General features: G+C 41.7%; 1 protein-coding gene across 1 annotated transcript in view; it reads right to left on the bottom strand.

Annotated features, from left to right (window-relative positions):
* Window positions 1-15,022, bottom strand: part of LAMA3 (laminin subunit alpha 3) — a 242,944-nt gene that overhangs the window by 125,757 nt on the left and 102,165 nt on the right. Inside the window, exons 13-19 of the mRNA XM_058556902.1 lie at window positions 10,416-10,553; window positions 8,340-8,386; window positions 7,290-7,389; window positions 6,528-6,580; window positions 6,180-6,285; window positions 5,344-5,443; window positions 2,349-2,505 (exon numbers count right to left, since the gene is read on the bottom strand). Coding sequence (XP_058412885.1) covers window positions 2,349-2,505; window positions 5,344-5,443; window positions 6,180-6,285; window positions 6,528-6,580; window positions 7,290-7,389; window positions 8,340-8,386; window positions 10,416-10,553 — 701 coding nt within the window. The remainder of the gene's footprint in view (window positions 1-2,348; window positions 2,506-5,343; window positions 5,444-6,179; window positions 6,286-6,527; window positions 6,581-7,289; window positions 7,390-8,339; window positions 8,387-10,415; window positions 10,554-15,022) is intronic.

The following is a 15,022-nucleotide window of genomic DNA, read 5'->3' as shown; positions in this document are numbered from 1 at the left end:
CCCTGTACATCTCTTCATCTGGCTGTTCATCTGTGTCCTTTATCATATCCTTTAATAAACTGGTAAATGTAAAAAAGTGTTTCCCTGAGTTCTGTGAGCAGCTCTAGCAAAGATAATCGAACCCAAGGATGAGGTTGTGGGAACTTCCAATCTATAGCCAGTTGGTCAGAAGCACGGGTGACAACCTGGGCTTGTGATTGGCCTCTGAAGTGTGTGTGTGTGGGAGGGAGCAGTCTTGTGGCACTGAGCCCTTAACCTGTGGGGTCTGATGCTATCCCTGGGTACACGGTGTTAGAACTGAGGTAAATTGTAGGACACCTGGCTGTTGTTGCAGAGAATTGCTTGGTGTGGGGAAAAACCTCCACATATTTGGTGGCCAGAAGTGAAGTGTGTTGTGTGAGTAGTAAAGGAGACTCACAAGGAAGAAACACGCAGAGAAGGAGGAAATAACCGTATTTTTCCCTGCATAGGGAGGAAAAAGTTGAGTTTTTCCAACTCACCACTTCAGAGTTCACTTCACACATAAAATTCTAAATGGTTCCAGAAACCGATGCTGGCCAAGGAAAGGTTATAGACTCCAAGCACATTAGTGACAAAATCTGGATGTAACTAAAATATGCCTGCAAAGTCATATGAAGTTGATCTCAATCCCTATCCAAGAAGAATGTGGGCTTCTTCCTTTGGGGGGCAGGGGCTGTTGGTCCCTAGGCCCCAGTGCTCACACAATTCTCTGTAAGTATTGCCGAACCATGGTCTTGAAGGAAAGAGTAGACTATGTTAATTCTGAGAGTACTGAACTCTGAGAGTTCAGTAGTAGACTATTTTAACTCTGAGAGTACTCATATGTACTGCAGAGTACATATGTGATTCAGCTGTGGCCCAAGAAAAGTTCATGAACCTTGGAAATTTCCAAATCAGTGGTTCTTTTAGTCTCTCCCCCAGCAACTTGGGTTAAAATGAAGGGGACTTTTGTTGAATGAGACATCTGTGACAATAAATACTGACTTTGGGTAGGATCCCTTGTTCTGGGAGCAGAAGCTGCCAGCTGACCCACACTGAAGCCTCTCAATTTGACTGCATTCACCTTTAAGTGTTAGTTCCCAGTTGGAAAATAAAAATGCAAAAATGTATTAGAAGCAGAGCAAAGTAAGTAGTGATTCAAGGGACATCATCAAGGTCCTCTGACTAAAAATATGTACAGAAAATCCATCATTAGAAATTCATTCCTTTGTGTCAGCCAGCTATTCCTGCAAACTATAAACACCTGTGAGAAGGTATATATCTTGACTGGGCTCTCAGTCATTCATATCCTATTACGACTCAACGGAATCCACTGCTTTTTTCTGAATTATGAAGTAAGATGAGGGAACTAAAGAAACTGAATTGCTGTATTTGGAGAGAAAGAGAAAACAGGGAGGTGTCTTAAGATCTGAGATACTGTTTGGGAAAGGCAGCCTGGATGGGGACTCTGGCCAGGTAAGAAGCAGCATTACAATCAGTGGAGGGTCCAAGAGAACTAACTGACCAAGGGCTGACTGAGACAGAAGCAGCAAGTACTAGTCCTGGGTCTGCTAAGGATGAATACTGGATCACCATGGTCATCAGTTTGCCTATTTTATTCTGAATTTCTCCACTGAGAGACACAGCTTGAAGAGACCAACCTCAAAGAGAAATTCTGAGAACAAAACTACTCAATGACTATGCAGACATTTTTAGTTATAAATATTGTGTAAGTTCTAAAGGTCAACAGATAACATGTAAATTCCTTAATTATTCCAATACACAGCCAAGAAAGATGGATACAATAGAGAAGAATGAAGGAAAGGAGAAACTTGGGAAAGAAAAGTTAAATAGCATTAACTAAAACTCCTCATTTATCTCAGTTTCTATTCATATAGTAATTCAGAGTTTAAAAAAGCAAAAAAAAAAAAAAAAAAGAAAAAGGCATCGGTCAAAATTAGCAATATCAGCTTTACTGGAGTTAAGTCATCTCTTTTTTATTCTCTACAAATGGCTTTAAAGAAAAATATCTCTCATGTTAAAATGTAGCCTAATCTTGCTTGGGAAACTTCTTCTTATAAAAAGTCTCCAGAGAGAAACATCATTTTTCTTTAACCTCTCCATTTTCTGATTTGGTGACCAAAGTAAAGTAACAATAAACTGTGAAATTGATATATATGATTATTAGTTAAACCCAACGCTACGCGAGCGCCATGCATACCCTGGAGAAAAAGAAACCTGGAATCAGCTCTGGGGTCCGTTCACCTTTTTTGAGGACTCACTGAGAGTGCTGTGGGTGAAGTATATGGGCTACTCTGCCATGAAGCTGTTTCCTACCGGCCACGTACCTGTACCGAGGTCATCTGAGCGTACCCTCTCCAGCTAAACCCGGGAAACTCTAGGGGATCAAATCCAAACCGAAGTTCTCTTCCATCAGGTGTAGTGCCGTCCTCAATCTCATACTTCATGTGATGCAAATCTGGGAAATAGTAGTTGTCTTCGGGTCTTTTATAAATAAAAATAAATATAGATACGGCAAGTTAGGTTCGTAGGTAATCTGAATATCTTTTAATCCCAACAGCTACTGTTGAAAGAACTCCCACCAAACTGACAGAGTGCATTAGATAAGGACAAATGAGAGAGCCCCCTGCCTTTTGCCTAAATTATTGCTTTTACTCATAAACATTCACATAAAACACACCCAACACCTACTCATTCCAAACAGCAAAATGAGAAAATCATTTAGCACAATCTCTTAATATGTTCTAAATGGTTGCCAACAACTTAGCAAAGTCAAATTAGGTTATTACTATGAATGCATTCATTCATTCATACATTCATTCATATTCACTCATTACACACATATTAATATAAGCACTGTTGCTATGCACCATAGATACAATAGTGAACACGCCATAAAATATTTCATATGCTAAGTTTACAAGTCAGATACATTTTCTATATATATATATATTTGGATCATTAGAATGACTTTTTTGTGTATGTCTGTGAGGAAGATTGGCTTTGAGCTAACATCTGTGCCCACGTTCCTCTACTTTGTATATGGTATGCCGCCACACATGGCTTGATGAGTGGTGCATCGGTCCGCGCCTGGGATTTGAACCTGCGAACCCAGGCTGCCGAAGCGGAGCGTGCAAACTTAACCACTATGCCACCAGGCTGGCCCCTAGAATGACTTTTCCATGGCTTATTTTCTCTTAAACTATAAGCCTATAAATGGATTCCTTTCAAGAGTCCAGCAATGGCAGTCACGGAAAAGGATCATAAATATTCCAAAGCTTGTGTGACATTTTATATTCAAACTACTTGAAGTTCTTCAAAATGGCACATTTTGACAATCCAGTCACAAGCTAATAGCAGTCAGTGGATCTAAAGCCATAAAGACCAGTCAGTCAAAGGAAATAAAAGGGCAAGCTTGTATTAGAATTAGGAAAGCTTACAATTTTTCTGGAGGTAGTTTAAAAATCCATAAAAATTTTCATACCCATTGACCCATTAATTCTACTTCCAGGAACATATACTAAAGAATGATTTTACATATAGTGTCAAAGAATTAACATAAAAGAATGTTTACAATAGTGAAAACTTGGAACCAACATAAATATACAATTATGAAATAATTAAAGAAATTATGAAATATTCTATAACCATTAATGTTTTTGAAGACTATTTAATGATAATGGCAAATACTCATGATATCACATGAAGTGAAGAAATTGACACAAATTATATGAAACATCAAATACAAATTTTTTCACAGAAAAAAATACAAAAAATATTAAAAGGAGTTATCTTTAGGTGGTGGAATGAAGGTTTTTCTTTGCCTTTTTACTTTTATGTACTTATTCAAATTTTACAATGAACATGTATTTATCATCACAAAAATTATTTAGAAAACAAAGTGAATGTGCACACTTTCTAAGCTTGTCAGAAAAACTAAAATTCTCAGATAATATCATAAACAAACATTTGGGAGGAATTTAGTACAAAAGGATGCAAAATTTACCAACCTGGAGAAAAGGTGCTATGGCATATACATTGCTGGTTTGCTACCCTTTTAGTTCAGTTATCATTGATCACTAAATCAAGGGACATGTTCTAAATTTCATATATATGTATTGGTTGTAATGTAAAAAGTCAATATTTTTGCCACAGGGTGGGTAATTTAATCCTATTCAGTTACATTATTTCAATCTGAAAATTAGCCCATCCCCTACATAGCTGGAAGGAGAAAGAACATATGCTGGTCAAGTAGGGGAAAAGCTCACTTTATCAACAGGAAGGTGGAAAATATTTCTGCACCTATTTACAAAGTTATTCTGGTCCATTGCGAGCCTTGCTCGTCTACAGGAAAACAAATCTACAGACGAGTCCTTCTTCACGTACATCTTATTACGCAGCACAGCAGAGACCACCATTTAGAAACGACTGAAGAAGGCACAGCTGGGTAGCTCTGACTTTTAGAATTCAAATATTGGAAAGATTGAGGGAAAGGAGTGAAGTGTCAGACTAAATGTAGACAATTTACTTTAACCACATAAAAGATTTCTTTATTAATCTGTTGATAATGCAGAAGTGGTGAAGATACTTGAAATTTAGAAGAAGTTGAATTTCACAGAGCTTCTAGTGTATGAATAAAAGTCAGAATATTCACAAGTAGTTTTTTCTTCCCCCCACTGAGGGAAAACTATGGATGGATCATGGTTTCAAAAAACTATATAAATTGCTAAATATAACAGACAAAGGGACAGTCTGCTGCCAGACTTGCGAGAGCCCCTCTGGGATCCGTCTCCGCTTTGCTACCTTGCTCCTAGAGCTCATTTTAATCTGCTTCTGCATGAGATGAGGGCCTTCGCCCCACTTCTAAAGTTTTCTTACCTTCCCCTCCCCCAGTGTAACACACCCAGCCTTTCCACGTCTTCAGTCATGAGTCCCAAGGGAGAAGCAGGAACTGAATCTCTTTGGCCCAGGAGCCCCCCACCTATCTGCTGGGCTCCTCATGCTGTGACTTCTACATGGAGGTTCGGCCACGAAACCCACCTCTTATCTAGCTCTAGTCTCGCCCACCTGGCTTTTTGTACCTGTGGGAACTTTCCAGGGAGGCTGCTCTGTGACCTACAAAGTGGAACAGTTTTTAGGGCAATCTTACTTCCCGCTGTAACTGGACTCAAAAGTATCCAGATTTAAAATGACAGGACAGCTTCATCTGCTCTCTCTCCTTAGGACTGCCTCTCTCTTCACCAGAACTGTCAGCACAGACAGGACTCTCTGAGCGAGTCTTCCAGAACATCGATACGGAAAGAAACCTCCCCAAAGACTCACCGCTGGCACGCCTTCCCCACGATGTGCTCTCGGCACTGGCATACGCCGGAGGGCCCACTGCACATGGGGGTGACCGCTCCACCAATGTCACACTGACACCCTAAAAGTCAGGAAACAGTAGCAGTTACCCATGAAATCCTCTCCATGCTGGACGCTTTCCCTCCCTCTACAAGAAATGGAAACCAGTAAGCCCATACCTTCGTCTCCCTCCCACATCTTATATCCAGCAGGTGTCTGAAATATGTAGGAACCTTCCAAACTAAGATGCCACGTCCCCCCAAAAGTCCCTTTGTGAGTTGGAGATGCACTTGAGGCCAGCTCGAACACTGTTGTCGAATGTAAGGGGCCAGCAGCCCAGTAGCTAAACATGATTTAGCAATACCGTGCTACTATAAACAGTGTGTGCTAACGAGAGTCTGTGCGAGATATATGAGGAGCATTGCGGGGCAACTGCTCCTACAACTGTGTTATCTAACACGATATTATCTCTAAAATTCTGGTGTGAGCTTTTTTGATAACACAAGATATATCTTTAAAGTTACTAAGTCTTGATGTTATTTACGAAATTAACAGATGACTGCCCCTCCATCCCAATTATGTTTTTTATAATTAAACCAACAGTATGCTGGTAGAAGAGAAGAGGAAGCAGTCCCATTTGCAAAACTAGCCCAAACTAGTTTCAAGTGAATATTTAGCCAAATTCCATGGACAGAATTTTTCAGTCCCAACCCATCAGAAAGTCTGCGTGAAGACAATGCACTCAGGAGAAAGGTTATCCTGACAGTCTTTGTCCATCAACACTTTTGCCTTACTCAGGATCCACTGGAAGTATTCACCTTGACATCCAAAGTAATTGCTCTTTTCCAAAGCAAAATATCCATCTTCGCATGTGTCGCAGGAATCACCACCAACATGGGACTTGCAGTGACAGTCACCATCTTGCTGCAGAACAGTGAGCCAGATGACAAAATTTGGTAAAATTACAGAATTCGCTAATCTTCAAGATTTAAAACTGGCTCATTGTATAACATGAAGCAGTGTAGCGAGGATCTGAAAAGGTCCAAAAAGATTCCCATGCTCTGCACAATTAACAGAGGTACTAACGTCCTCCCACGGAAACTCCACAAGCCATTGCTGTAACATTCTACTGGTGTCGATACCTCTGAACCATCAGCTCACATTACCTGCCCACACTCTCCCATTCCGCTCACTGTTCCTGCTCCGTGGCACTGGCATTCTGTGAAGATAACAGAGTGTCCTTGGACTAAGGTTACACAAAGGACAGTTCCCCAGCTCTGGGAACACGACACATCAACAATACTACATGAGCAGTCACTTTCTTTCCAGCACACTTCAGCAGAATTCCAGTTTGTACCATTGAGCCCTAAAATTGGACTGCCTTCTGGAGTCAGCAGAACAACCAGATCAGTACCATCCACCTACAAGGAGTAATGGCTAGTTCATGACCACTGAAGACAAAAGCAGCAATATCATGGGAATCATTTAAAAATGATTCTAATGTCAAGGTCATTACTGATATGCTTACATGAAAACATACTCTGTGTAAGGATATTCACTCCACTTTGCCACCTTTAGCTCGGTGTTTTTCAGTTGCTATCTTGGCTTCAACACAAGCATAAAATGAAAATAAAATTAAACCAGAAAGAGTGGATTATAAAAACAAGGCGGTATAAGCCTTTTTTAAAGTAGCTGCCTTTGGAAGCAACAAAATACATATGGAAACGGGATATAAATCCCTTGCTGAGGTTTTGAAAATGACAGAAGTTCTGCCAAAGTGGGGGGAAAAAACATCAAAACATTTACATAGGATTTCAGACAAATTGAACTGATTAAACAAACAGCTCTTTTGTGGGTTTAGTCACTGAGGTAGAGAAAATTAAGGGGAAGTTACAATATAGTAAATTATTGTATGTAAAAAACCTTACCTGAACATCCATTGGGGTTTTCTTCAGCCAGATTCCAATATAATGGCTTGCAGATGCTACAAGTAGGACCTTCAACATGAAGCTTGCATTGGCAATACCCCTTTGAAAGAAAATCAAACTAACACTTGACATCTCGGAATTGAGACGTGTTTTCAAACGTGTTCTGAACAAAGCTTGTGACAGACATATATCCTGGCCATAAAAGGTAAATTAAGTGTATCCAGGGGGAATAAAAGTTCTGGGCTGATTTCAACAGTCTGCTAATTGCCTTTATTATTCATTTATTTGTTGTACACATAATCCTTATTTGTGGTTACAACAAAATTGGAAAACAGAAAAATTTAAAAATCACGCCTATGTATAACATTATCATTATCTGTTGATTCTGTTACAGCATGGACTATAAATTTAAATGGAAAAATACCTGAATATTTAACATGTTGAGAATCAGTAGAGGATTATGTTGGCCTGAAAGTACTTCTGTAATATGCAGAAGTCACTGCCTTGCTTAAGCATCATCAAGCCTCGGAGCAAGGATGCAGAACCTCTCTCCACTGTCCCCCCAGTGCCTGGAGGTCCAGCATCCCCAGGCTCTGAGGCTAAGAAGACAGATCATTTCTAAAGTGCTTAGAAAACAAATCAGAATATCATAGTATTATGCTTGGAGTAATATCAAATAAATTATAATTATTTTGTGCACAGACAGCTTTATTTAATATGCATTTGGCCTTGGATTTTCTTAATTTTTATTATGTATGTCAGGCTTACATGCAGGGCTCTCAGGTGGTGACGCCCTCAGAATAACCTACAGTAAGAGTTAAACTCTAAGACTCTAGAATTAAAAGTTTAAGTGAATCTTACTCTTATTTTTGAAAAAATCACAATATCACATATGCATTCTGAAAAAGAACAATGACCTCTTAAGCAATTTGGCTTCAGGTCTTATTTTAATTTACTTTTAATTTCAGGAAGCTCCCAAAAGTGTTAGTCTTTAATAAGCATCAGAACAGATCAGTTAGAACTGCCACCCTTCTATAATCCCCTACTTACCGGACTGGAGTGGAGGGCACCGGCTGGCTCACAGGCACTGCTGGAGGCTGTATACGATGTAGAAATGTTTTAAATGCCTGGGGTTTTAGTGTTTGTCTGTCTCTTGGCTTGTTTTGATGTTTTGAGTTTTAAAAGTTTTACTTGTTTTTAAAAATAGTGCATCTACATTTATATTTTTTGATAGATGGTGGCAAAGACTTAGCATGTAATTCAGAAAAAGGCACCCAAATAACCTTTTATGGCCTTACTCCCCGAATCACCCCTTTTGCCACTGAACGACTCTGTTCCCTGCCCACTACTAACAGTTCATTTCTAGCTAACTGATAATGAAGGGGGAGACTAGGAACAGGAGATTCTAGAATTTTGAGCATCTTTAGGATTGTCCAGAAGAGGGCAATGTCGTACCAAGTGACTTTTTAATTGTCCAATTAAAAAGATGCTACAGAATTTGTAAATACGTTTTTTAGTTAACCAAGACTTAATTCTTTAATTATCACAACCCCCTTGTTCCCCACCTGTACTAAAATAATTTCTAAAATTAGTTTGCTTTCCTGCCTTAGTCAATATAGTATTACAAGTCCAGTATAATTTGTCTTCAATAAACTGGGACCTTGTAATGTCTCATACTACTATTAACCAGCATTAGAGATGAAGACAGGGTGGGTAAGCCTGCTCTGAGCCTGGTTTCTCCAAGAATTTAAATAAACCCACAACATGATCTTGTTTTCTTACAAGTTGTTCCTTAGACTTTTTGCCTTTATTGTCTCCTCTTTGCCTCTCTTTGCTTCATTTTCCCCCTTGATGATTCTCATTCCCTCTCTCTCTTTCTTTTTTGATGTTCCTTCACATTCTTCTGTAATAGTCAACACACAACCTTCCTCCTCTTTGTTGTTTTCCAACCTGGCCACGCCCAGCCGTTGGCTCCTCCCCAACTTCACCAACGTTGCCATCTAGTTCTGGAGAAACCATTCTGGCTGCCCAGCCCCTCGGCCAGACAGCCCCAGCTCTTCCCACAGCACTTCCTTCTACTCCCGACCCCCTGAGGGCCAGGAGACCAGCCTGGGACAGCCTCACACTCTAGGCACCTTCAAGCCTTCTCAAAGGCGAGCTGCCCCCTGCGGACTGCTGGCTGCAATTTCCACTGGCAAGAAAACCTGTTGTTTTGAGGATTCTGGTGAGCAAGCTTCTGGGGGATCAAGCTGTGGCCCTGTCTTCAGACAGCTCTGAAGGAGATGTATGAAGTGTTCTCAGGAGCAGGAAGGGGTCTGAGAAAACCACATTCTCCTGATGGGAAGTCTGGTTCAGCCTTTCAGGAACACTTCTTCTCAACAGAGAAAGGGTCCTCAGAAAGCAGCAGTCAGGAGCTACTAGCCACCGGAGGCTGCGTGCCCCGGAGAGCACAGGGAGATTCCACGGGCATTTTACGTCTGTGTCCTCGGCCACAGAGCGCGGGTGACTCTCAGTCTCTGGGATCAATGTGGGGATGAGTACTGACAACGGCCTGTGACAGTGTTTCCTCCTTGACTCCCTCCTTTCAAACCCAATAGACTAGGTCAGCCCACCCCACTTCCCCTCACAGCTGTGCTGATGTGTGATACATCCTCCAGGGGGCCAGTGGCAGGCAAGGAGAGAGGGGCAGAAACCCAGCAAAGGTCCTGCTCTGCCCGCCAGCAAGGGGACCTGTTAGAACACCCCTCGGGGGATTACAGTGCAGCCAACATCAGCACCACAAGCCCAGAACCAGAAAGAAGCGAGGATGCCTTGGGAAAGGGGACAAGGAACACTCAGCGTAGCTAAAGTGTTCCTGCTATACACAGAGAATTTCCATGTGAATCAAGAAACACAAATATACGACACATGGGAATTTAAATTTTTTTTTTTTTGGAATAAATAATTTCTGGATTCCTTTGAGGATGCATATCTGATATATGCGTTTTCAGTGGACTCGAGCTGGGGAGGAACAAGGCAGATTCAAGTCAAACTTGCAAGGGTGACCTGCGGTGGGTCCGCAGAGGTTTGCTGGCTGCACCACTTCGGAGAGGAACCCGCCCCCAGGCATTCTGATGTCTTCCCTACCTTGGCAATGGGGGAAATCATAGGCTCCTGAGAGACACCTGTCACACCGCTGTCCTGTAATGCCCGGCCGGCATTCGCACTGTCCAGTCTCTGGGTTGCAGGGCGTCTGGTAGGAGCCAAGGGCTGAACACTGGCAGGCTGGATGGAAAGACCTCAGTCAGACCCAGGGCGGCGGCGTATGGAGGAGGCAGAACAGCTTCCTGGATACGAGCACAGGGTTGGGGCCAGAAAGATCCAAATGCAAGTTCTAGCTCCACCTCTTATTAGACCTGGCGCCTGACACAAACTCTAAGCCTCAGTTTCCCCTTCCTTAAATGGGAATACTAGTATCCACTTGATCAGATTGTTGCCAGGATTAAATGAGATAATACTTGAAAGAGGTGGGGACAACGCCTGTCTATAGTGAGCACTCAGTAAATGCTAGTTTTTATTGCTGTTGTCAATGTCACATTCAGTAAGATTGGCTGGTCATGGATGAGGGCTTTGGGCATGCTTCTTGCACACAGTAATTGGTGTTCACTAGAGGAGTACGGAGGGAGCAGCTGATGGGGGATGTGACTCACTGGAGGGGCCATTTTAATTCCACATCCCCCCGGGAGTCAGGTGCAAACCATTTCAGTCCAGATTGGCCTACGACTGACCCTCACTTTTCTCCCTGTCCACCTCTCTTCACACCTGGTTTCTCAAGGTCTAGTGCAGTTGAATAATCACGGAAAAAGTTATGCAGGCAGGGTTGGGAATGGATGGGAAAAGCATCCCAGTTTTCTTTCTCTCACCTCACATAGGTGAATTAAACATGCATGGATGGAGAGAACAGACTCTGGCCATTCCCCTCTCTGCTCCCTTCCCACTGGCTCAGGTTCCTACCAGTCTCTGTGCAGCTAACCTCCTACAGGGCTGCAGTTACTCAGCCTCGCCCCCATTTGCCCTGCAAGAACCTGCTTCCTGGAAGAGGTGAGCAGTGGAAATGGCCCCCTGATTTCCTGAGCCAGAGGGTTTCACACCTTAAGAACTGGAAGGAACTGGAGAGGTTATCTTGTTGAATTCCACTGTTAGATTAGACATTCCCAAGGTCACTGAATTAGTGTGTAGCAAACGGCTTCAGTCTCTGGGGCGGACACATCTGGATTCAAGTAGCAGCTCCACCACCTAATAGGTGTGCAATCACGGGCAAGTTGCTAAGCCTCTCTAAGCCTTAGTTTCCTCTTCTGCAAACTGGAGCTGACAACAGTACCTATCTCATGGATCACTAGAGTATCACCAACCACAAGGCACGAAAAGCACTGTGCGCAAGGCCTGGAGTAGGGGAAGTGCTCAGTAAGTGTTCGCGAGGCCTGGAGTAGGGGAAGTGCTCAGTAAGTGTTCCCTCTTATTAACATTATTACCATGATCACCCAAGGCCCCCAGTGTTCGGGAGATGCTCTGTGCACCGTCCCACTCTGCGATAGTGGGAATCGGTGGGTTAGTATTCCTGACTTCCAAATTTATATTCAGTGTATGCAGTTAAAAAAAAAAAAATACGGGGGCCGGCCTGGTGGCGCAAGCGGTTAAGTGCGCGCGCTCCACTGCGGCGGCCCAGGGTTTGCCGGTTTGGATCCCGGGCGTGCACCAATGCACTGCCTGTCGAGCCATGCTGTGGCGGCGTCCCATATAAAGTGGTGGAAGATGCACATGGATGTTAGCCCAGGGCCAGTCTTCCTCAGCAAAAAGAGGAGGATTGGCAGATGTTGGCTCAGGGCCGATCTTCCTCACATACACACACAAAAAAACAACCTGTTTTGCAAGGTTTTAAAAATTCCACACTTGTTGAGCCCTTAGGAAAGAAAAGATTCATGAGGTAAAGGGCCTATTCTGGTGATTTATTTGCAGGTGTCCTTAGGATCTATAAATCCCCACATTGCTAAGCCTTGGAGCATGGAGCTCCCACTGGGACGAGACCATCCTGATTTCATTCTCTTTAACAGGACTTGGCCTGGACCCTTGTGTGGTGAGTTACTCTGATGGTGCTTTTTCGTGATAATGATAATGGTAGCGTTTGCCCAGGTTGTCACTGGAATCATAAAATAAACTCTCACTGATGGAGGGAACTTAGCTACTTTTCTCATTTACAGATTACCTGGGATTTCAATGGGCCATGTGACTTGTTCAGAGAAGCACAGTTAGGTAGTAGCAGAACCTGAAAATTTACCACCATTCCACCTTCTTTTTTTTAAAAAAATTATTTTATTGAGGTCATATTGGCTTATAACATTGTGTAAATTTCAAGTGTACATTATTATATATCAGTTTTTGTATAGACTGCAGCATGCTCACCACCAATAGTCTAGTTTTTATCTGTCACCATACATATGTGCCCCTTTACCCCTTTTGCCCTCCCCCCATCCCCTTTCTCTCTGGTAACCACTAATCTGTTCTCTCTCCTTATCCATGTATTTATCTTCCACATTTGAGTGAAATCACATGGTGTTTGTCTTTCTCTGTCTGGCTTATTTTACTTAGTTAATATCCTCAAGGTCCATTCACGTTGTCACAAATGGCATGAATTTGTCTTTTTTTGTGGCTGAGTAGTATTCCATTATATACATATACCACATCTTTATCCATTTGTCTGTTGATGGGCACTTGGGTTGCTTCCACATCTTGGCTATTGCGAATAATGCTGTGACAACCATAGGGATGCGTAAATCTCTTTGAATTGTTGCTTTCATGTTCTTTGGATAAATATGCAGTAATGGGGTAGCTGGATCATATAGTATTTCTATTTTTAATTTTTTGAGAAATATCCACACTGTTTTCCATAGCGGCTGCACCAGTTTGCATTCCCACCAGCTGTGTATGAGGGTTCCCTTTTCTCCACATTCTCTCCAACATTTGTTATTTCCTGTCTTGTTAATTATAGCCATTCTGACAGGTGTAAGGGGATATCTCATTGTAATTTTGATTTGCATGTCTCTAATAATTAGTGATGTTGAACATCTTTTCATGTGCCTGTTGGCCAGCTGTATATCTTCTTTGGAAAAATGTGTGTTCATATCCTCTGCCCATTTTTTGATCAGATTTTTTTGTTTTTTTGTTGTTGAGTTATATGGGCTCTCTATATATTTTGGATATTAACCCCTTATCGGATATATGATTTGCAAATATTTTCTCCCAGTTTGTGGGCTTTCTTTTAGTTTTGTTCATAGTTTCCTTTGCCTTGCAGAAGCTTTTTAGTCTGACGTAGTCCCATTTGTTTCTTTTTTCTTTTTTTTCCCTTGCCTGAGTAGACATCGTATTCAAAAAGATGCTGCTAAGACTGACGTCAAAGAGTGTACTGTCTATATTCTCCTCTAGGAGTTTTATGCTTTCAGGTCTTACATTCAAGTCTTTGATCCATTTTGAGTTAATTTTTGTGCATGGTGTAAGATGATGGTCTGGTTTCATTCTTTTGCATGTGGCTGTCCAGTTTTCCCAACACCATTTATTGAAGAGACTTTCCTTTCTCCACTGTTTCTTCTTAGCCCCTTTGTCTATGATTAGCTGTCCATAGATGTGTGGTTTTATTTCTGGGCTTTCAATTCTGTTCCAGTGATCTGTGTGTCTGTTTTTGTACCAGTACCATGCTGTTTTGATTACCATAGTTTTGTAGTATATTTTGAAACCAGGGAGTGTGATACCTCCAGTTTTGTTCTTTTCTCTCAGGATTGCTTTAGCTATTTGGGGTCTTTTGTTGTTCCATATAAATTTTAGGATTCTTTGTTCTATTTCTGTGAAGAATGTCATTGGGATTCTGATTGGGAATGCACTGAATCTGTAGATTGTTTTAGGTAATATGGACATTTTAACCATGTTTATTCTTCCAATCCATGAGCATGGAATATCTTTTCATTTCTTTATGTCTTCTTTGATTTCTTTCAATAAGGTCTTATAGTTTTCAGTGTATAGGTCTTTCACCTCTTTGGTTAAATTTATTCCTAGATATTTTATTCTTTTTGTTGCAATTGTAAATGTCCACCCTCCTTTTTATATTCATCCATCCAGCAGACTTTAATTAAAGGCTTACCATGTTCAACGGCATCATGACTAGGTGTTAGGGTGGAGGTAAATACAAAAACCACACATTCCCTGAACTCAAGGGGCTAAAAATCCAGAAGAGAGGATAGAGAATTATTGACATAGTATGAAGCAACCCTCGCTGCCACTACTTCCAAGAAACTAAATATGAGAGAGATGAAGAAATGTGCCTAATGCCACTCAGCCACTTCTCGGCAGACAGCAGGACAAGGACTCAGATCTCCCACTGCCCTCTGGGTCAGTGTTCTCTCGTGGTCCCAGGTCCCTTAAGGCCTGTCTGCAGAAAGCAAGTCCCCACCGAGGGGCACATTACTGAGGAAACGTTCTCGGGCTCTGTGATGGTTCATTTTTATGTGTCAACTTGGCTAGGCTATAGGGTTCAGATAATCAGTCAACACCAGTGGAGATGTTGCTGTGAACGTGTTTTTATTAGACATAATTTACATTTAAGTCAGTTGATTTACATGTGATTTATGTGATTTAAATGTGATTTACATTTAAAACTGATGACCTTCCACAATGTGGGTGGGCCTCATCAAACCAGTTGAAGGCCT

Source organism: Diceros bicornis, chromosome 16 (assembly GCF_020826845.1).
Source record: "Diceros bicornis minor isolate mBicDic1 chromosome 16, mDicBic1.mat.cur, whole genome shotgun sequence".
Classification (NCBI taxonomy): domain Eukaryota; kingdom Metazoa; phylum Chordata; class Mammalia; order Perissodactyla; family Rhinocerotidae; genus Diceros; species Diceros bicornis.
The sequence above is the reverse complement of the archived record's forward strand: the minus strand, read 5'-3'. Positions and strand labels throughout refer to the sequence as shown.